Raw genomic sequence first — 16,328 nt, forward strand, 5'->3', positions numbered from 1 at the left:
TTTTAGCGATTCCTTATTTTCCGAAACGAATTGTAGAAGACCTTATTTGACTAAAATTATGCATACGATTAGGGAAAATATAGTTGGCTAAGATAGGATATCTTTGAGAGTAAAAGTGAATTACTATTTCGTCTCTCAATAATTGTAATTATGATTCCTAAATTATAGGAAACGTAAAACGACCATATTTATTTTGAAGATATTTGTTTAATTGTTTTGAAGATTAATATTTAATTAAGGTTTAATGTTTATGATTTATTGTAGATTTCGGATCACCCAGTTAGAGATTTCGGATATAAACAACCCGTTATCCGATTGTGTTAATTTCGGGTTAATTTTTTATTATGACCCGACCCGAATTCTATTTGTACTTCTCTTTTACTAATATAGAGATGATACTTGTAATCACATATACTCATTGTTACATCAAAAGATTTGTACAAATTTTACTCCCATATATATATATATATATATATATATATATATTATTTGGCCTGCCTAGGGAACTTAGCTAGTGTATTCTCTTTGGTTGTCCATAAGCTCAGCAAATTTGTCGGACGCTTCAGGGTTTCCGAGAGTCTTTAGAGACATCTGCAGATTCTAACACTGATTAAAAAAAAAAAACAAACATGAGATTCAATGGTCAAGATTAGCCTTCAAATATCGATTACTATTTTACCTCCATTATTTTCTGAATTTGAGGGTTCTCCAAAACCTGAGCCATTGTGTTGGTGAACTGTTCTTTGTCAAACTCAGTGATGCTACTACGTTGATTCCATGCGGTTGGAATAGATCTCTGAAGCTCCTTAGCTAAATAAAACCAATAAATCCAGTCAACTAGAAGAATATATCCAAGAACCACAAACTTCAATTACTAAATAAAAAGGAAGGGAATTACATCGATAACACTGGGACTGGGAGAATCTAAAGCATTGGATTCAACAAGCCCATGCGTATCCTTCGAATCAACTGCGGAAGAAAACCCACCATAACTAACTAAATCAATCAATCAATCAATCGCCTTAAAAAAACTGAGATAAACAACAATCGGATATGACTTAAGCTCGATCGTGATTATACGAGATACCTGAACCTGAAGGAGAAAGAGTTTGCTCCATCGGATGAATAGAAACCCTAGAACAAAAATCGAGATAAACCAAACAACACAGAAATTAGGGAAGATTATTGGAATCGAGTCATGATCCAACAGAAAAAAAAAACAAAATCAAATGCGCAGAGGCGATACCTCAATCAATCGAAGCAAAAGAGGAAGATGGAGATCGTAGTGGAAAGAAGAATTCCAATGATCTCGCCAATAATGTCTGGAAAATTCAGGCAAAAATTATATACGAAGATAAAGTTTCAAGTTGAAAAAAAACATATTTATGGAGGTAGAAAATATAACAATGAAAACATTGTCATTGTCAGTCCGAGATTGTATATCAGAGAATGGGAGAAAGTTAAAACGGAATTCCAAGTTTGGAATATCTTCACATTTCTTGACATACGTCATGGACATGAAGTTTATCTTGTAGGGGTGAGAACTGGCTCTATAAACTCCCTCTATTATCTGAAATCTCATAGTTCATTATATCATGTAGCATTCTCCCTCTTCTACGTACTTTCCCTTGAAATATTGATATTAACTGCGATCTGATGGAGGCTTGTATCCTATCTCCCTAGACAAAAAGAAAAAGAATAATTATATCTCCCTAAGGTAAACCCTTTTGTTCACTTTTCCTTATTTTAGCCAATGAAAATCTGACATGACATAATATATTTCTTATAAAATAAAGAAACAAAATCTGTATACATTATTATAAAATTAAAAACTTAAATCGCTTATTTATAAACTTAAACCGATATATAATTTCATTCTAACTATAAAATCTAAACCCTAATTATCTCATTTGTAACCCAAACCGACATATAATTTCATTCTAGTTGTAAAATCTAACCCTAACCATCTTATTTGTAAACCCAAACCTGTGACATATAATTTCGTTTTAATTGTAAAATCTAAACCGTAACCACTTCATTTATAAACCCAAACTGACATATAATTTCGTTTTAATTGTAAAATCTAAATCCTAACCACTACATTTGTAAACCCAAACCGACATATTATTTCGTTTTAATTGTAAAATCTAAACCCTAACCACTTCATTTGTAAACTCAAACCGACATATAAATTCGTTTTAATTGTAAAATCTAAACCTTAATCACCTTATTTGTAAACCTAAACCGATACATCATTTCATTCTAATTGTAAATCTAAACCAAGCAAATATTTATCTTTCCTTAAAAAAAATTATACAGAATTTTGTTTTCTTAATCTGTTTTACTTTTTAATTTAATTTGATTTATTTTTTAAAATAAAATAATGTATAGAAGATTCTGATTGGTTGAAAAGGAAGAAGTGAACAAGAAGGTTCACTCTAGGAGTGAACCTAAGTATGTTTCTTTGTATAAATAAGCGTCCAATATGCTATTTCCGGATTTAGGCTTACAATCCTCTTATGGCCCAAACCGAATACAACAAACCAGACAAAAACCGCAGAAACAAAACCGACAAAAACCGCAGAAACAAAACCGACCCGGTTTCCTTAACCAAGATAAACCGGTTACAAGAAACCCTAATCTCTAAATGAAAAAAACAGTCGGAGCCGCTGCGAGTCGAGCGGAGATGGTGATCCAGGATCCGTTGACATCCCGCCACCGTAGAGCCATAGTTGAGGAAGAAGAAGATAAACGAGCTTGTCTTTGTCGAGGAGATCCAAGCTTAGTCGTGAAAGAAGAATAGCGGTAGGCAGTACATCTGGAAACCTTCAACAGTGGCTTAGCTCCGCCTTCCCGCAGACGACCTCCCCCATCGAACAACGGCGCAACGAAACCTCTAGAATCTCCAATCTTCAGATCTAACCACCATCCTTGCTCGTTCCTCGCCGTGAATTTCCTTCTTCTGTTCTGCATCGCTACACCGGCAGTGGAACTCTCACCGACAGTGTCTTGCAAAAGCTTCTCCCTTGATTTTGATATGAAATCTTTACCTAGTTGATGCAACGGTTTACAGATGAAGCACTATGAGCCATGGGGTCCTCATCGTCACCGGAATCAACCGAAAACCTCTCCGACAGAGCACGAGGTTGTGATCAGATGAAAAATGTTTTTGAGAGAGAAATCACCGCGAATGAGATCCATGCGCGTGACTTCTCTCGACTGCCTAACTTCAACCAAAAATTGATAGTTAAATGTAAGTTTAAAATTAAAGTATGATATAGTATACCAAGTAAGTTGTTAGATAAGTTACACGCAAGAACCTTGTTATCCACCAAAAGTATGATATAGAATTTTGGTCTATCTTGGTTTATGGTATGTCCAAAACCGAGCAATTCGGACTTTTAACTTTTGCATGTCGAGAGGTCAGAATTAAGTTACTTTAAGCGGCATACTATCTCCAGAATATGACTTATTTTGTTTCCTGAACATTAAGAAACAAAACTTGTTAAAAGTTACACGATTTCAGATAATCAATCAAATGAAAGATAAAAGACAAGAGTTTAAAAAAGTAATCAATGAAGAGTTTCAAAAAGACAAGAGTTTATATATAAATATATTTTTGGCTTGCTAACAATAAATTTTCTAGTGTATTCTCTTCAGCTGTTCGTGATTAATCAATTGGATGTGCGGTTTTCTTTGTCAATCCACTGTCATTATTGTTCCACAATATATTAAGTTAAGCCGTAAATTTCTTGAGATAATTTTTGGTCTCTTTAGTCTTGTCGGAAACAATTCCATCAATTCTTTTTTTCTTTGGTAATTGTTATTCATGCACTATCAAAAGTGGTGCATATTGACGAACATAGCAAATATGATTACTACTATAGGGTCCTAAATTGAAATGTTGTAATCTTTCCAAAGTTACTTACAAAAAACCAATCTAATTAGGATAAATTCATAAAACATTTAAAAACTTTTACCATATTTGTAGCAATATGAATCTTTACAAAGGCATAAGAGAAAGGTATTTCTTTGATGTGTGTATGGCTCAAAATCTTCCATCGGCGAATAAATCATGGTAATTAACTATTCTAGATGTGTAGCGTACATGTACTACTCCACCAATTGAGGACAAAATGAAATTAAAAATTGTTTAAATGTGAATTGTCAAACAAGGATTCTAATGGAAGGTTAGAATCTCGTTCATGTAGCCCACAGACTGAATGGCAGTTGTAACCTTTTGGAGAGTGGTTGCCATCACCAGACCGGCACTGGTTGTCATCACCAGACCGGCACTGGTCGTCACACCAAGATTCCAACCTCTAAAAAAACAAAAAGAATACTCATTTTTTTTAACATATTTCTTTTACAGAATGTTCCCTAATGCAGCAGCTTATCAGAGGAGTTTGCCAACATAGTAACATCTTGTTGGAATGAGGATCCTAATGCGTGGCCCAACTTCACACATATCATCGAGTTACTACTTAACTATCCCTCTAAGGTTGGATCCCTTTGATATATGTGATTCCACAACGTATTCTTGCTTCAAATAACACATTATTGCCTCAAAATTCTCATGGAAGTAGCTCTTTAATGGCTAAGCTTTGTAAATAGTTAGATGCTTTTAACAATCTCTTATAATATATAAATAATTAGAGTTTGCCCTAGCCTCCTTTCGTCTCTGGCACAACCACCGAGATTTGCTCCCCTAGCGGCGCCGAGCCCGATCGGTGTCGCTGGGACTTGGTTTCTTCATCTTTGTGGCCTCCTCTTCCCCTGTAGTCTATTCGCTTCTATTTTCAGTTTTATCGGAGGTCTTTTGAGATTCCAGATCTCATCTCCACCCATGCGTCAGCTTCAACCACCTTCTCCTCCTCCGCATCTGGTTACTCCCCTCGGTGAATCTATCACATCGAGTTCCCACCCCCTTGTTACTGCTCCAGAGATCCATCAGTGTCCCTCTAGACCCAAATTCCGTCTGTCTCACCGCCCCTTTAAGCCGTCAACTTTAACATCTTTCTGCTCCTCGGATCCAGATCCTCTCACCAAGTGCTTTGCTTGGATGCAGCTGGTCGGAAGCTCTGTTTTGACGCTGGCACTAGTGAACTTGCTTGACGAAGAAACCTTCCTCCTTGGTCTGCTTCTCTCTCAGTAACCCTCTGTCCCAGGTCTATTCCCCACTCTTATTTTCGAACCTTGGAAGATAGTTTACTGTGGATAAACTATAAGTCATTCCTGACCTGGAAACGCCTTAGACCCGCTGGTTTTAATTTCATATAAAAGCCAAATCGGTTAGTATCTTTGTATCCTGCTTGGTCAAGTCGAGTTACACTCGGTAGCAGATCCCTAGATACTTCGGTTGTAGTTGAATCTTCTTTGTGTCAAGGTCAGTTAAATAGCTTGGTTTGGAAGTTTGCAATGCTGCTCTTTGATAGTGACTTTGACCTGTCAATCGGTTTATCTCTATTGCTTGCTCTCCCAGATCATTTATCCTACATATTACCAATAGCTCAATTGCTTCAGTGTCAACTTGTAACTAGGTTTAGTCTGAATTCCATTCTTCCCCTTTCTAGTCAACCGTTGTTTAGCTTAAGGATACCGCTTGTCCGAATACTACTAGTGAACTTTAACTAGCATCTGTTGCTAAATTGGTCCAAGAGTCTGTTAAGAACATGTTACTAGAGTCACTTAAGGATGACCTCCTAGAAGGAGATAGCTTGTTGAAGATTGGTATTATGATCCCACCTCTACGGAGTGGGGGTTACTTCTGCATCATCAACCTCTTCTTTTTCCCTTGCCTACTAATTATGGTTTCCATTTGACTTTTCATCAACTTTTTGAAGTTCTCTCAGTCAAGCCTGAAGATTAGCGGCGTTATGACCTCTGCTCAAAGAAGTAGTGATTACCGCAACCTCCTCAAACTACCCTCATCCAAGCACAGAATCGCAACCACCATTGTAGTGGCCGATTTTTAGAAAAACACCAACCTTGCTCGCTCCCTTGGCAAAGCTCTTACGAGAGTTCCAGCCTTGGCTATTCCCTTGCTAATTAGTCTTTGTTTCAAGACAGTGGTCATCCTCTCTTCCTTTGACCTACTCATGGAAAATGCATCGATATGCTTTGATCTCACAGGTTCCAGAACGCTGTCAAGCCTTTAATCCATAGCTCTCAAGCTTTTAATATCTGTTGCCCCTATCTACCTTTATTGTTTTGATGTTTTAATTTCTAGGAAGCCCCTATGTTATCTTTTAAACTATCATATTTCCCTCGTATGTTACTCTTTGGTTAATGAATAATAACATTTGTTCGTTCAAAAAAAAAAAAAAAATCTCTTGTAATATATTCAGTTCTCTTTTTTTTTTGGTAAGAAATATCGTACTTGATTGGTGTTCATTTTTCTAAATCAAATGATATAATTAATTACAAGTTCATATCAATATGATTTATGTTTTCGAAATTTTTGACTAAAGATCATAGTAGACGCATGCCATGAATATGTTTTAGAAAATTGCAATGAAATTTAATTTGTTCCCTCAGTCTTGAAATTATTAAATAAATAAATAAATACTACCCGCTGCAAAGCTTTTCCTTATTTTGTCTTCCCAAAGATTTTGGTCGAGTTAACCCACTTCTCGAAGCCATGTCTTGCGTTTTCGAGATATGCCTCCAAGGCAACTTGTACTTTCTCCAAGTGTGGTTTCCCTATGGTCATAACTTGTCTTACCTAGAAAAGCAAGACAATGCATGGTCACAAGACTCACAACAATGTTTTATGTAATGTCAAAAGAAAGCAGACGAATTGAATAAAGATGGAAACATATTAACCTCAAGATAGTAGTATGAAATGTTGAATGCTTGGATGAGATGTGGGGTCAGAGCCTGCTTACACGTATGGAACAGCTTGATGGACTCATCGGTTAAGTATTTAACGTTTGGCTCGAGATAAATGGTTAATGTCACATACGCATCTTTGATGCTTGGAATCCATTTCTGTGAATTCTAAAGTTAATCAGAATAAAAAACAAAGAGCTTCTCTTTTAACGGAAACCAAAAACTTCCAGGGTTAATTCTGAGTCCAACACTAACCTTTTGAAGAGTTTGGCTAAGATGTTGATTCCATAGAGTCATAATATATGCCTGAAACCATTGAAAAAGAGGGTCTTATAAAGATTAATCACTAAGATTGTATCGATGTCATGCACCTTGTTTTAGAATTACCAAAGTTTTATTTGGGACTAGACCAAACTTAGACAAGAGCCACTTCCCATCGATCTGAACACAAGGCAAAAAAAAAATAGTAAACTTTTGAATATATATATACATCAATCCCAAAGACACCATGTTCCTTACATTTTCAAGCTTTGAGCTAAGTTCCGCAACTTTCTTATCCGCGATTTCAGCTCGAGTTTCCACTTCGAGACTCCTCTTGCGTTGTATTTCCACTTCTTGTCGTAGTTCAAGTATCTGCCAATGCAGAACTGAATTGAGGTAACAAAAAACAAGAATGAAATAATACACAACTCAAGCTACAAACCAACCTGTTTCTGAAGTTCATAATTGTTTCCTCCTTCTGCTTCACTTGCGTGCTTCACTGGATTCTCAGTCTAAATAAAGCATTAATAAGTAAATAAGTTTCTTCGACATACATATTTTTAAAAAATAAATCAAAAACAAAGATGGATCCAAATCTCACTTCAAGAGACAACCACATCTATACACGATGCAGCTGAGTAATTGTAAAGTTTTTTTTTTTAAATTTGGGAAGAAACAAAACGTTACAAAGTGATATCCTTTTGCAAATATATTAAACCCTAAGAAAACTCAATTTTCTTTTCTGAATTTCTCAGAAACCATACAAAGAAACATTTACATAACTTCATATGAGATCCAATAAACCGTTACCTGAGGAAGAAGCTTCTTCGTTATCGGTGTATAATAGTAACAGAGAAGAGGTACGAGTAACAGAAAGATGAGTGACTTAGAATACGCCATTTTTGGAGCACTGGAAGATAGAGAGTCGCCAGAGACAGAGTGACAAAGTCGTCATATAAATTGAAGGGGCTTCTCATCTTTTCTTTAATTACATATATCTGTTAATCTACTTTTAATAAATACTACTATATAAATGGGCAATTTACGGGGTCTGTGTTCTCTCTCTCTTCTCTCTCTAAAATATTTCAGAGAGGGAGAACGTCGATGTCTCGTCCGATATTGATTGGCTTACAAAGCAACAATGATCGGTTTGGTAACGGCGCTTTCTTGCTGTGTTGGTAACGGCGCTTCCTTGCCGTGTTGGTAACAGCGCTTCCTTGCCGTGTTGGTAACAGCGCTTCCTTGCCGTGTTGGTAACGGCGCTTCCTTGCCGTGTTTGCTGTCGGCGCTTCTTTGCCGTGTTTACTATCGGCGCTTCCTTGCCGTGTTTGTTGTCGGCGCTTCCTTGCCGGTGTTGTCTGATAGTTAGCTGTCCCGAGTGACTTGGGCTTTGCCGGATGTTCTCACGCCGGTTTTGTTTCTTAACATCTGTGGTTTACAACAAATCATCATATATGATTATGACAAAAAGGTAATGAAAAAAAGACGTATTTCCAGCATATTTAGATTGCCTGTAGCCGTTTTCTAGATGTATATGGAGCTTCGATCGAACAAGCTTTGGTGGATCAATCAAATTTCTTTCCTTTCTCTGATTTTACCAGATTTCATTGTTTGATGATTTGGAAAATTAGATGGGTTGAAATCCCTGTATTTGGATCCATTCTATCTGTTTTTGCAGTCTCCGGTGAGAAACAACCAAAAATTGATGCTTCACACATTTTTCGGCGTCAATAGTGTTCACCGGTATCGGAGTTTTCAACGGTAAAGGATGACGAAAAGTTCTATCGCTTCTCTTGCAACATGGTTACACCACGTGTTTTTGTTATTGACACGTTAGAAGCGCAAGTGTTATCTTCTTATTCCTTTGATGTAATCTCTTGGACCTTGATTTTGGGCTTGTAAACTTGCTTGGATCAATCAATAAAGATAATACTTGTAAAAAAAAAAAAATGGGCAATTTACATTATAATTGTGAGTGTTTTGTATAAAAATGCAATTGCAAATACAGTATGTGCGTTGAGCTAATTAATTATGCAATTGCGTTACATTTACAAAAGAAAATATGTGGGCAGATTAATTACAGGGTTTTTCAATTATATTTGTGATTTATTATTTTTATATAGATGAAAATGCACATTTGACGGAGTTAAACTGAACCATGTCGTCCTATTAACATTCCATGTGTCAAATAAAGATTTTTGCATGTTTTGATGAATCAACTCTTGAATAAATGTGTCGTCCTAACATCAATCTTAATCCGTCTGCGAGATTTTATAGTTCTCTTTTCTTTTTGATTAATTTAAAATATCTTAATTACATTTAAGTAATGATTTAATTTTTTGAAAAGAAAAAAATCAAACGAGATGGGAGGTGAAATATGATGATTAAAACCCAATTCAACTGGATATGATATTTTTAATTCAATTTGATTGGCTGTTAAAGATGTTTCCGTTAAATTATTAAAGGATTTTTTGGGAAAAGATAAATTTGAAACTAATTAAAATCATTTAGTCATGTAAACTAAATCTAAAACAAAATTGGTAAATGCCAAGAAAGCGAACTAAAACTATATGAAAAAGGTAATTTAATTGAAGTTAAAACAAATAAGTAATATAAAAAAATTATAAAAAAAAAAACAAATGAGTAATAAAAGTGAGCTCTCAAGGATTTTGGATAATTGAGACCTTAATTGATAACGGCGGTTACTTGTAGTTGTAGTCGTAGAGATTTTGACTTTAAAATTTTAACTTTAGAGAATTTGGTTGTAGATGATTTAACTGTAGAAACTTTAACTGTTAAAATCTGATTCTTTACCAACAATTTTTAAAGCTATAACTGTTATTTTTATTATTATTATTAAATAAAAATAATGAATATATATATAATGTCAGAAATTAATTCATATAGTACTTTAATGAAAAATTTAATTTTGTTAGTGATAAATTAAAATTCTGAAAAATATAAGTCATCAATCAAATATGTGATTCTGTTTGAAAACGAATGATAAATTAAATATCACTAACAATATTTTGATTTTTGTTTTGTTTTTGGTGGTTGATTTTTAATTGATTATTCTGAAAAATATTAATAGTGTTTTTTAATTGTTTTGAATGTTTTTTTCTATTAAATAGTCATATGAGCAGTCAAAAATCCATTTACAGTATTATTAGTGATGATGATGAAAACATAAAATTTATTATTGAAATGAATCTTAAAATAAAAAAAATGAGAATAATTAATTTATAAAAATAAAATATGTAAAATATATATATATATATATATATATATATATATTTTTGGAGAGCTTTTAAATGTAAAAAGAAGAAAATAAAAAATGCTTTTAAAATTATTTAGTTATTAAAGGAAAAAAAGTTTGATTGCACAAAAGTGGCTGTCAAAGCTTTAAATATTTTTAAAAACTTAAAAGTACCCTATCAATCAGGGCCTGAGTATCATATTTTATGTCGCTACTTATTGGCTAAAGTAACACTGAGACAAGTCGATGAGCATGGTCGGCAGGCTTAGCTGATGGTCAAAGTTCTTGATGACTGAATTAGGCTTCTGTGTTATATGGGATATTGGGGTGTGAATTCGAGAAGTAAAGAAACATAGTAATGTCAGATTAATAGATCACTGAAGTTGACTTTTGTATCTAAATTGGCACTCAGTCAACACAAACTTGGTTTATTTTATTTTCTTTTCTTTAAAAAAAATAAAATAAATTGGCTTAAATTAGACATATTTGAGGTTTTTTTTACATACTGATCATGTTTGCCTGTTTTTGGGTAAATATTTTCACCTTCCCTACGATGGTCTCTCAATACTAGATTTTTTTGTGTTGTCCAAACGGATCGGATCGTAGTCTAATATGTAAACTAAATAGTGCTTTTAGATGATGAGATGTGATGTGATTGTTTTGGTGTAATCTCATTTGACTTTTAGCTGATATCCTTTTGGTCAGAGGAGCGTGCGCTTTGCCTTACAGAAATGGGCATGTTCCTCCGTCGTACGAGAGAATGCAAAAGGTGCGCATGTATAGTATTGCAGCTTTAAGAGCCTTTCACTACCATATACGGACGTAGGACATGTTGCCTGGAGTATGTCTGGAATATTTCATAATTTGTTATCTTCTAACAGGTAGTTCCGGCAAACGTTATCCACATATATGATTAATCTTGGTTTTGGTAGTTAAAAAACCTCATCTATGATATATATTACACACCTATAATTCAGAATTGTAGAGGTGTAAAAATCCTCATCTATGATATATTTTAGTCACAAAAAGAAGTTTCAATTGAACCAAAGTGTCTTGCTCATTCCATACACTATTTCTGGAAAGAAAAATCATTCTCTAAACGATTAGTATATTTTCTGAAGGATTCATAGAAAAAAGCGGATACAATTAGAATATGTAGAGTATCTTATAGCGATGTGTCAAGGAATATTTAATTGTTTGGAATCTGAAACTGAATTATTCAGTTGCTAAATTATAAAACTAAAACTCATATCTCATCCTTTGGCATGTTTAGGAGCCATCTCAGCTGGACGAAGACAACACAGACACTTGTGCCAGAGAGGGAACACAATCTTCCCAAGTCTTCCAAAGGGTAATCTCAGACCAAACCGTTGACTTTGTCCTTATTAATTGTTTATGCTAACCCCAAGATATTATTTGATTCAAGGATATTACCATAAATCACTATATAAAGACATAAATGTGCACCCCACTTTTCTTATCAAACATAAAAGTCAGCAAAACACAGAGGCATATTCCTCTTTTCTTCATAAGCCTTAATATCTTGGTATTCAGATTCAAGGATATCCATGGCGATCCAAAAGATCCTCTTCGCTTCACTTCTCATATGCTCACTGATCCAATCCAGCCATGGGGCAGAAAAAGAAAGGCTCTTCTCCGAGCTTGAGAAAGGTTCACTTGAGGTCACCACTAAACCAAGCCGAGAAGGAGCTGGTGTGGGTAAGTATAATTCTTCTAAAAGACATTCATGATCATTAGTGTTGAAAACATTAGTTGTAATTACTTAGAAATAAGTGAATAATAATGATATAACCTGACATTAATTTATAAGAATATTAATTTACATCAAGGCTGATCAATATTGGATATGTGGTGGTTTTTAGTTTTGGATGCCGGAATAGACAAGATAAGCATTACATGGAAGCTAAGCTCGACGGGGTCTAAAAAGGAGGCTGAATTTAAAACCATTAAAGTAAAGCTATGCTACGCTCCACCTAGCCAAGTTGACCGACCATGGCGCAAGACCCATGACGAGCTCTTCAAAGACAAGACCTGCCCACACAAGATCGTGGCCAGGCCTTATGACAAAACCACTCAATCTATTGACTGGATCCTTGAGCGTGACATCCCCACCGGAACCTACTTCGTTCGTGCCTACGCGGTTGATGAACACGACCATGAAGTTGCCTTTGGACAAAGCACGAACGAAGCCAAGACGACCAGCCTCTTCAGCGTTCAGGCTATCAGTGGTCGCCACAAGTCCCTAGATATTGCTTCCGTCTGCTTCAGTGTCTTCTCCGTTTTGGCTTTGCTCGTCTTCTTTGTCAACGAGAAGAGGAAGGCCAAGATAGAGCAAAGCAAATGAGTCTGTTTACTTTGCGTGTTTGTGACGTTGAACCCCTAAAAAAAAGCGTTGACTTTGAACTTTCTTGTTTACCAATTGCTTTTGTCTTGTTGCTTACTTCTTCCCTATGTGTTTTTTTTTTTTTTTTTTCATGTGTTTGTACCATTAAGCCATTCATACGAAGCAAAACTAATCCTACGGTGGTGATGCGTTGTGTGAATTCTATATTCTTATATACTTTTTGATATATATTCTTACACACTTTGTTTCACAAAGTTTGGAATTTGAAAGTTCTATGTAAATCGTATTCAAAATACCACAAATACAATTCAGCTATTACTTTGTGAAACGACTGACTTTTTTTTTCAAATATAAATAATAAATAATAAATATAATATAATAAATAAACTATAATTAGTGGTCACATACCCACTAGCCACCTAACCACAATCACAACCAACAGCGAAATAATAATGCCAATATCCAATAAATAATATCCAATAAATATAATAACCGATAAAATAATATCTAATATTAATTCCAATCATAAACTAATACTCCAAACAACATAACCAGTGAATCAGCAATCCTAAGCAACATTCTAGGACACAACCCTAGCAACCTCGCAGAAGCTAGACAACCAAGCGAACCACTAGAACATCCTCCTCTTCATTGCCTTGATTCCACGGTCACACTTTGCTTTTACCTGCACCACAAACACATATTGCAATGCATGAGTATTTTATAAACACTCAGTAAGGCAATCCTCCCATCTACCGGGCTATACACACAAGCAATAGAGTCTCAATAACCAACACACAACAATCAACAAACAACAAGTAACAAACCAGGACTCGGCATCGACCGACGCCAACATGCATCGACCGATGCCAAATGGGGATGCATCGACCGACACAGAAGCTGCATCGACCGATGCAAATGTAACTTGCATCGACCGATACCCAATCCGCATCGACCGACGCATGCTCGACGTAACGCGAAAACCCTAGAGTTTTATGCGCCGTCCTCGCACTTGCATAGACCGATGCAAGATATGCATCGATCGACGCAACGTCAAGCATCGTGTTTTTCCCCGAAGCTTCTCGCCGGATCTTCGTTCCTACAACCACAAAACTCGATCCCAAGCCACAAGAAAGCTTCCTAACGTCCATAGCAACGATCTAACAAGTCTAACATCACACAACAAACAGATTAAAGAGTTCTCTAGCTTAGATAAGCCATGGTCATGCACTTACCTTTGCCACAGAAGAATCTGAACCTCTAACAAACAAGAACAAGCTCCTAGGAAGCTCCTACAACGATCCCATCTACAGATCTCACCAAGAAACGTCACAAATCTCCAGAAATCACCAAAAACGTTCAAGAACAGTTCTCTCTTTCTTTTGTTTCTCAAAAACGGCTAAAGTCGTCTAATGAGACAAAAAGAACGACTTAAGGGTTTTCCCCTCCCCTTTGCCCAAAACGCAGCGTTTGACTTAAGTCAAAACGCACAAAATTGAACCAGCATCGACCGATGCTCCTACTGCATCGATCGATGCACATCCCAAACCAGGATTCCGGTTCACGGATGTTACAATTCTCCCCCACCAAAATAGATTCGTCCTCGAATCTCGAACAACCATCAGCCAAGGACTCCCGNAGTTTTATGCGCCGTCCTCGCACTTGCATAGACCGATGCAAGATATGCATCGATCGACGCAACGTCAAGCATCGTGTTTTTCCCCGAAGCTTCTCGCCGGATCTTCGTTCCTACAACCACAAAACTCGATCCCAAGCCACAAGAAAGCTTCCTAACGTCCATAGCAACGATCTAACAAGTCTAACATCACACAACAAACAGATTAAAGAGTTCTCTAGCTTAGATAAGCCATGGTCATGCACTTACCTTTGCCACAGAAGAATCTGAACCTCTAACAAACAAGAACAAGCTCCTAGGAAGCTCCTACAACGATCCCATCTACAGATCTCACCAAGAAACGTCACAAATCTCCAGAAATCACCAAAAACGTTCAAGAACAGTTCTCTCTTTCTTTTGTTTCTCAAAAACGGCTAAAGTCGTCTAATGAGACAAAAAGAACGACTTAAGGGTTTTCCCCTCCCCTTTGCCCAAAACGCAGCGTTTGACTTAAGTCAAAACGCACAAAATTGAACCAGCATCGACCGATGCTCCTACTGCATCGATCGATGCACATCCCAAACCAGGATTCCGGTTCACGGATGTTACAATTCTCCCCCACCAAAATAGATTCGTCCTCGAATCTCGAACAACCATCAGCCAAGGACTCCTGTGCAACCATCTCCACGGCCCGCACTCCTTTGACCGATCTACAGAAGGTCACCTCTAGGCGATAAACTCACGCTCCAGGCGTCATTTGCTCTCGACTTTTTGGACTTTCCTTTACTCATAGGCCTAGAGCTTGAGTTCTTATTGGCTCCTCATCAGACCTAAGTCTGCATGCCAAATGTTAGCTCCTCATCAGGCCTAAACCCGCATGCCATTATATATAAGGAAAAATCCAAACTCGTCTCTCGGGTCGTCACCCTACAACGCGCCTCTGGACCGTCGTCCGAAGTCGATATACCAACCATACTCCCAAGCCACAAAGTCTCTGAATATGGCAGTACTAGGAGAACCTAAGTTCTCCAAGAGCCGTGAGCNTCTACAGATCTCACCAAGAAACGTCACAAATCTCCAGAAATCACCAAAAACGTTCAAGAACAGTTCTCTCTTTCTTTTGTTTCTCAAAAACGGCTAAAGTCGTCTAATGAGACAAAAAGAACGACTTAAGGGTTTTCCCCTCCCCTTTGCCCAAAACGCAGCGTTTGACTTAAGTCAAAACGCACAAAATTGAACCAGCATCGACCGATGCTCCTACTGCATCGATCGATGCACATCCCAAACCAGGATTCCGGTTCACGGATGTTACAATTCTCCCCCACCAAAATAGATTCGTCCTCGAATCTCGAACAACCATCAGCCAAGGACTCCTGTGCAACCATCTCCACGGCCCGCACTCCTTTGACCGATCTACAGAAGGTCACCTCTAGGCGATAAACTCACGCTCCAGGCGTCATTTGCTCTCGACTTTTTGGACTTTCCTTTACTCATAGGCCTAGAGCTTGAGTTCTTATTGGCTCCTCATCAGACCTAAGTCTGCATGCCAAATGTTAGCTCCTCATCAGGCCTAAACCCGCATGCCATTATATATAAGGAAAAATCCAAACTCGTCTCTCGGGTCGTCACCCTACAACGCGCCTCTGGACCGTCGTCCGAAGTCGATATACCAACCATACTCCCAAGCCACAAAGTCTCTGAATATGGCAGTACTAGGAGAACCTAAGTTCTCCAAGAGCCGTGAGCAAACAATTCTGAACATGCCTGAGTCCTATCCTTATCCAGGTTTCCTTCCCGTGGCTCGCGTAAAACATCTCAATGTCCTACCAACCACATATCCCCTCACTGGAATACCTCATGACCACACAAGGATCATATACATGCCACAAGGGCCGCCACTAAGGCCAAACAAAATGTCCTAAAGAGGACCGCCACCAAGGCCAAACAAAATGTCCTAAAGAGGACCGCCACCAAGGCCAAACAAATGTCCTAAAGAGGAC

General features: G+C 37.1%; 2 protein-coding genes and 1 long non-coding RNA gene across 4 annotated transcripts; 1 reads left to right on the forward strand and 2 right to left on the reverse strand.

Annotated features, from left to right (window-relative positions):
- LOC109127668 lies at positions 899-1,153 on the reverse strand. The gene is made up of 2 exons (XR_002034222.1): positions 1,088-1,153; positions 899-969 (listed from the first exon to the last, which is right to left on the reverse strand). It is a non-coding gene; the product is annotated as an uncharacterized LOC109127668 (long non-coding RNA).
- Positions 6,449-8,012, reverse strand: LOC104724828. 2 transcript variants are annotated; one of them, XM_010443388.1, is made up of 7 exons: positions 7,903-8,012; positions 7,539-7,604; positions 7,351-7,464; positions 7,219-7,272; positions 7,087-7,137; positions 6,826-6,990; positions 6,449-6,724 (listed from the first exon to the last, which is right to left on the reverse strand). In XM_010443388.1, the coding sequence occupies exons 1-7, from the start codon at positions 7,990-7,992 to the stop codon at positions 6,590-6,592; spliced, it is 675 nt and encodes a 224-aa protein (XP_010441690.1). In that variant the 5' UTR covers positions 7,993-8,012; the 3' UTR covers positions 6,449-6,589. The 2 variants fall into 2 exon arrangements, with proteins under 2 accessions (XP_010441690.1, XP_010441682.1); XM_010443380.1 differs by having other exon boundaries at positions 6,826-6,999.
- On the forward strand, positions 11,795-12,912 carry LOC104724848 (high-affinity nitrate transporter 3.1). The gene is made up of 2 exons (XM_010443404.2): positions 11,795-12,067; positions 12,232-12,912. The coding sequence occupies exons 1-2, from the start codon at positions 11,917-11,919 to the stop codon at positions 12,711-12,713; spliced, it is 633 nt and encodes a 210-aa protein (XP_010441706.1). The 5' UTR covers positions 11,795-11,916; the 3' UTR covers positions 12,714-12,912.

Source organism: Camelina sativa, chromosome 2 (genome assembly GCF_000633955.1).
Source record: "Camelina sativa cultivar DH55 chromosome 2, Cs, whole genome shotgun sequence".
Taxonomy (NCBI): Eukaryota; Viridiplantae; Streptophyta; class Magnoliopsida; order Brassicales; family Brassicaceae; genus Camelina; species Camelina sativa.

Excerpts from the sequence above, each read along its gene's own strand:
- LOC104724828 (XM_010443380.1), bottom strand. The coding sequence starts at position 7,992 with ATGGCGTATTCTAAGTCACTCATCTTTCTGTTACTCGTACCTCTTCTC. Across the intron at positions 7,273-7,350 it reads TTAGCTCAAAGCTTGAAAAT|ATCGATGGGAAGTGGCTCTT; the intron begins GTAAGGAACATG and ends CCTTGTGTTCAG. Across the intron at positions 6,725-6,825 it reads TTTCATACTACTATCTTGAG|GTAAGACAAGTTATGACCAT; the intron begins GTTAATATGTTT and ends TTGCTTTTCTAG.
- LOC104724848 (XM_010443404.2), top strand. The coding sequence starts at position 11,917 with ATGGCGATCCAAAAGATCCTCTTCGCTTCACTTCTCATATGCTCACTG. Across the intron at positions 12,068-12,231 it reads CCGAGAAGGAGCTGGTGTGG|TTTTGGATGCCGGAATAGAC; the intron begins GTAAGTATAATT and ends GGTGGTTTTTAG.